The sequence below is a fragment of the Plectropomus leopardus genome, chromosome 6 (assembly GCF_008729295.1).
Source record: "Plectropomus leopardus isolate mb chromosome 6, YSFRI_Pleo_2.0, whole genome shotgun sequence".
NCBI classification, from domain to species: domain Eukaryota; kingdom Metazoa; phylum Chordata; class Actinopteri; order Perciformes; family Serranidae; genus Plectropomus; species Plectropomus leopardus.
The window spans coordinates 16,823,598-16,829,618 of NC_056468.1; the positions used below are offsets into that span (position 1 = coordinate 16,823,598).

At 39.6% G+C, this 6,021-nt stretch overlaps 1 protein-coding gene across 1 annotated transcript; it reads left to right on the forward strand.

Moving 5' to 3' along the window:
- The first annotated feature begins 806 nt into the window (after positions 1-806).
- LOC121943877 lies at positions 807-3,167 on the forward strand. Its single transcript, XM_042487467.1, has 6 exons — positions 807-984; positions 1,656-1,798; positions 1,896-1,963; positions 2,207-2,335; positions 2,495-2,590; positions 2,682-3,167. Exons 1-6 carry the CDS (start codon positions 874-876, stop codon positions 2,768-2,770), a joined length of 636 nt encoding a protein of 211 aa, XP_042343401.1. The 5' UTR covers positions 807-873; the 3' UTR covers positions 2,771-3,167.
- Positions 3,168-6,021: the final 2,854 nt, after the last annotated feature.

Consider the following 6,021-nt stretch of genomic DNA (forward strand, 5'->3'; position numbering starts at 1 on the left):
AACAATACAATGCACAGGTGTTTTTAACAAGGCTGCAGCCATGGGCAAGTAATGTGCTGTGGTGTGTTTTAGTTATGTCTTTTTGGACTTTTTATTCAGAAAATAAAACGGTTCATATCATTTTTGCTATCTGGAATTTAAGGCTCAATGTCCCACTTTCTCAGAATGCAAATAGAACCTTATAATTCTAAGGTGGCAATATTGCAAGCAAAACCAAACTTTCCAAGGGCCACCTCCCAGTGGGACCCTGGGTAATCAGTTTTCTCCCCACTGCGACACCCCACGCCATGAGTAATGATTTCTTCTCTGTAGGAAAAAAGCACTGAATGACCGGCCTCTGAACTGAAGAAGTTGAGGCAGTACATGTTATGTAAGCTCTTACCATCCCTGAGGAAACAAAAAGTTACGTGATGTCTCTAAATGTCCATGTTACAGTCTGCGTGTTCAATGAATTAGCAAAAACAAGCAGTTTATGGAGATGTCTGTAATATTTGTTGAAATAAGACATGAAGACAGAGGGATGTGTGTGTGTGTGTGTGTGTGTGTGTGTGTTTTTCTTTTCACTTTTTCTGCCTTTGTGCCTGTGTGACTCTGTGCAGGGGGGTGTTCACATATTGAGCAAGATGCAGGGGTCTTGCTATTCAGACTCTGCCAGCTGGCTGTTATGTAACAGGATAAATAGGACACAGGCCCTTGCTGACTGGATGTGAAAAGTGATGATGTGTGTGTGTGTGTGTGTGTGTGTGTGTGTGTGTGTGTGTGTGTGGCCCTGCCCACTGTTAGAGAACACTTTCCCTGGTTGCTTTGAAGAGGCTGTAGCTGGCAGGATCCCTGACATTAGTGTTGCTCTCTGGCTGCCTGCTGTCTCAAGCCATGGCTGCACAGCTGGTTGTAGCTCTGCTGGCTCTCACCTCCCTGGGTGCTGCATCTGAACTGGACTGCAAAGAGCTGGTTAAGCCTCTGGTACTGGACAGCCACAGCCCTGTGAGTATCAACGACCATATGGTATGAGCTGTGAGGATGCTATAGCACAGCACTGTGTTTTAGTAAAACTTGAAGAGTAGAGAAACAGTTTAGCATTAACTTACTTATATTCAAAAATGCTAATGTGTGTTTAAAAGTAACCAAAGCTGTTAAAAAAATATTTTTGTAAATTGTTCATCTGTGGAGCCCATCTGTTTTATCGATATATATTGTCTTGGTTTAACAGGCATATGCAATTCCTCATGCACGTTAATATATCTTGTATATCGAGACTTATGTATCCTCTTAACAGAAAGAAACCATGATGTTATGTGCCTTTAACAAAGACCTTTTAGATATTTTTTTGTAAGTTTTCCATTTTTAATTTATTTGCAGTTCTTCACAGATCAACAAATATTAAGGTTTAAGTGTTTATTCATTTATTTCAGGAAATTTCAATATGTATTTTTTTATATTATTTAATGTTTTGATATTTTCATGTTTTAAATTTTGCACAATTTAAAATACACAAAATGACAAAAAAACCAAACAAATATAATACAGTGCAGGGAGAGGCAGAAAGCTGAGTGGGATTATTTGAAGGCTCCATCTAAAAAAAAACTCCAACACAGATATGCGGCCCAGTCATGTGAGTGACGTGTGTTGATGTTCTGTCTTTGTGTTTGTGGCAGATTTATGGAAAGTGGGTGCTCCATGTGGCGGTGTGGGACGAGCCCGGCCTGAAGAAGGACCTGGAGACGGTGAACAGCTCCTGGGTGGAATTGTCGGCTTCCTCAGACAGCGGAGTCATGACAATCTATTGGGCAGACCGGCTGTGAGGACACTGAAGATATTCATATCCTCTCAAATACAAGTGACCGTTAAGAGTATTAAAGGGTTGATGTGGATTCTTACTCCTTTTCTCATTACAGAGGTGAAGACAAATGCCTTCAGGGTGTTGCCAATGCCACCATCTCGGGGATGACCAGTCACACCACTTGTATGTATTTCTATAAATCTGTTTGCACTCTGACTCATCACCTCTCTCATTTGCTGTGTAATGTTAACTGGATGATGCATGAAGCCAAAGCACATTAAGAAGAAAAGGAAATAGTCACACAACGTTCCAAATACAATATCATGATTTTTTTTTTTTTTAACTACAGATGTGAAGGGAGACAAAAACACATATTCAGTATTTTTCTGTTATGGGAACATTCATGCATTGTTGTTTTCTTGACAGTTATTATCAACGGTGTAACTTCATATCATGATGGGAAGTACTACGAGACGTGCGCTGACTGCCTTCTGTCCGAGGACACTACCGTCCTCTCTGATGGCAAGTCAAAGGGACGATACCTTTTCCTCTTTAGTAAGGCCAATTTTTTTTCTCCATCCCTGATATGAGTATGAAATACACAGTTTTTGGTTCACATTTTGACCATTTTTCTCTACTTTCTATCCTTTCTCCCCCGACTTATCTTTATCCTCACTACCTCCTTGTTTTATTTCTCTGACTTCTCTTTATAAGCACGGACTGGCACTTTGGAGCCATCTGAGTTAGAGACCTACAAGAAGCAGGCTGAGTGTCTTAAATTTGTTCCTGAGTACTACTTTGGAGGAACGGGTCAGTCCCCATTTGAGCTCTGCATCTTTAATTAATGTTATTTTTCTTAATGCTGCTTTCTTCACTATTTGATCATTTCCTCCTATTTCAGATTTGTGTCCTGACACCAGGGAACCTGCTACACCTGCTGCTGAGACTACAGAAAATGATCAAACTGAAGTTCAGCCTACTGAAAATTAAAGCAGAGTACAAAGACTACACGGCCCTTTGTACAACACACACACACACACATCCAGATTAACATAGTGTTGTTATGTGATCTGCACTTGCACTCATATAAAGATGCTGTGGGATAACGTCTTGTAAGTTGTGGTCTAGTTGGTTCCAGCAGCAATGAATTCAAAGCCTGCTCGTGTAGTGTCATGTTAGATCTGTGGTTTGTTATGTGTAGGTTTATTACTGCTAAGCTGTTTGATTTTCATGATTTAGTTTAGGAAATGTTGGCATCTGAGTAGCTCTTGGCTTATTCTGTCAGGTACAGTAACGGTTAAAAAAATCCACATAAATGCCCCCTTTTTAACAATCATATTTCCAATTGGTTGTGTGAAATAAATAAAGCAGCTTTTATTCTGCTCTATGTTCTGTTGTCATTATTTACTGACACTCTTAAAGGCATAGTTCAGTTTTTTTGAAGTGGGACTGTATGTGGTACTTTTCCATTGCCAGTGTATTATCTACAGTAAATTTCAGTCGGCACACCCTTAGTTTGAAGAGGAAGGCTGGAGTACTGCCTCAAAGCAAAGCAATGTACTGCTGTTGATGGGGGCCAGCAACAAAATGTATTTTAGCCACCTAAAGAACAAGCCACCTAAAAAAAATCAATATCAGTTTAAGTGTACGCTATACTGTAAGTATTTTCATCACTCTACCTTTTTGTTAGACCGCCCATTCGAAGGGAAGAAGCCCCTATCTTTGCTCTTGTCAAAGCCACCAGACTCCCCTGACAAAACAATCATTTTAGCTCACTGAACACGGGAGCTGCTGACCCACCACTGCTTTGATCATTTAGTTAGTTTGTGTTATTGTGTGATTTTAGTAAATCAGGACTCAACACTTACACTAACACATGCAAAGCAGTCCCTGTATTCAGCGATGCTAAATCCCTGTTTTTGTCAGTGGAGTGTGGCTTTGATGAGAGTGATATAACTGAAAATAGCTAAATTTTCCTGTTTCCATTAACATTAAGGTAACGCAGTGAAAATATACTAAAGTGTTTGGCTCCAACATTTCTTAAACCTTTTTTGAATACAAGAAAAGATTAAGACACTCTCCTCACCCATGTGTCAAGACTAAACGCCTCATCAAAACTGCTACAGTTCTTCCCAAATGCACTGCTGTTCTCAGAAACTTCAACAAAGACTGTTGCTGGGTAACGTCACTGTTAGGGGGAGAAAGAAGACGTCAAACTCTTAAACTGTCGCCACAAGGAGTCTTCTCAGACCCGCAGGGAGACAGCCTTCTTCAGGTCCTTTTAAATGTCCCAACAATCCAAGAGAAGTTTGGCACTTGTCCTGAGTTCATTCAGGGGCAGCGCTACGGGCAACAGAGGACTAATGAGCTGGCTATTCAGCGCTTAGCAAAAGAAATCTGCATGGGTCCGCAAGGTCATTAAAAAAAAGCTTTCCTTGTGTATCTGAGTATGTAGAACCCCCCTCCTCCACTTTATTAGCACTTGCACAACAACCTTTTTTTGTGTGCGGTACCCCAGAGAGAAAATGAATCTGTGTTAGAAGTTTTCTGTTGCAGCTTCAGTGACATCCTCTGCAGTGCTGCCATCCCTCATCCTCATACCTCCGTCTGGCCATGGCTCTGTATGTTGTTGTGTTTCTGTTGGCTCTCTCTTCCCTCAGTGCTGCATCTGCACCTGACTGTAAGGACCTGGTCAAACCTTTTATGCCAGAGGACCCTAAACTGGTAGGTTTTCTGTCTTATTTATCCCAGTGATGCTTGATTTTATATTAAAAAGCATATTATCATTAAGAACACTCAGATATTTTCATTATAGTTTAATAATTATTGACTTTTCTATGTGAAGATTTTTGGAAAATGGGTGTATGTGATGGGAGCTGGTGACCCCAAGGCATATCACAAGGCACTGGAGTCTCTGAAAAGCTCCTGGATAGACTTGGCTCCCACCTCTGACAGTGAAGTTGTGACATTACGTTGGGGGGATCACTGCTTGTAAGTTTGGTGTTTTTGAATATGTTGGGTAGAATCATCCTTTAATAGATTTTGCAGAACTATTTCATACCTTTTCAAACAGCATGTTACATTTTAATCTTGTGAAAAAGCTCTGTCACAGTCTATTCTTGTTTCTTAGTGATCGGTGTATCTCTGGGGAGGTAAATGCAACAATCTCAGGAATTGCCACTACATTTCGTAGTAAGTAACATGAGATGATCTTATTTCTTTACTGTGAGGACGAATAAGAGCACAGAGTATCCTCAACAACAGATCAGACCATATAAGTAATTTTGTATAATTAATTGTTGTCCTGCTGTCCACTTTTAAAGAAAATCTGTCAGACCACAAAGGACATATTCTACAGACTTGCTCTGACTGCCTGCTGTGGACAGACACCTTTCGAAATGGGGACGTCACTGGTAGATACATCCTGCAATTCAGTAAGTTCCACATTGGTTGTTAACACAGTCAGTCAGTCAGTTTAAAATGTTGTTTCTCTTTTTAAAATCTACCTCCTCTTTCAGCAAGGACTGGAAAAATAGATCCCAAAGATGTTGAAATTTTCAAGAAACAAGTTGGATGTCTGACCTTCCCAGAGAACTTCCACAGCTACGATGGTAAAACAGGTCAGTAAGTCTTCAGTAACCTGATAATGAATGCTAAAAAGAGCTTGACCTGGGAGTCTTTATTGTACACAACAACTTACACAAGTTTCCACAAGGTGGCGATGTTGCATTGTAAAAGTCAATATTTTTACACTATGACTTCTTATAGCAAACTTAAGGTACAATGCCAACACTTTCCATGATGGTCAGGGAATATTTGCTTTCTCTCCTTACAGTTTGCCTTTATGTTTTCCTGTGTTTCAGAGCTCTGCCCTGACGAAAAAGAGAGCACAGAATGATCGGCAATAAAAAAAAAAAATACAATAAGATACAGCATTTACAGCATATACAACATTTGTATTAAGCAAATTCATGTAAAGTGAAGTAGTTTGTTTTGATTGAATTATCTGTGCTTTGAATGCCAGTGCAACAGGTGATTAATGATTTTACTTTTAAAAACCTATAACAGATGATAAACTGAATTGCATTATGAAAACTGAGGTGTCAAACCACCATTTTTTTCTTACAGAAATGTGGTTATTACATCACGTATAATGTTTTGCAGATTAAAACTTAATTATTGTTATATGCTATTTGTTTAATTCCTCTGATTTACTGAAAAAAAAGAATATGAAAAGCAAA

Excerpts from the sequence above, each read along its gene's own strand:
- LOC121943877 (XM_042487467.1), top strand. The coding sequence starts at position 874 with ATGGCTGCACAGCTGGTTGTAGCTCTGCTGGCTCTCACCTCCCTGGGT. Across the intron at positions 985-1,655 it reads TACTGGACAGCCACAGCCCT|ATTTATGGAAAGTGGGTGCT; the intron begins GTGAGTATCAAC and ends TGTTTGTGGCAG. Across the intron at positions 1,799-1,895 it reads ATCTATTGGGCAGACCGGCT|AGGTGAAGACAAATGCCTTC; the intron begins GTGAGGACACTG and ends TTCTCATTACAG.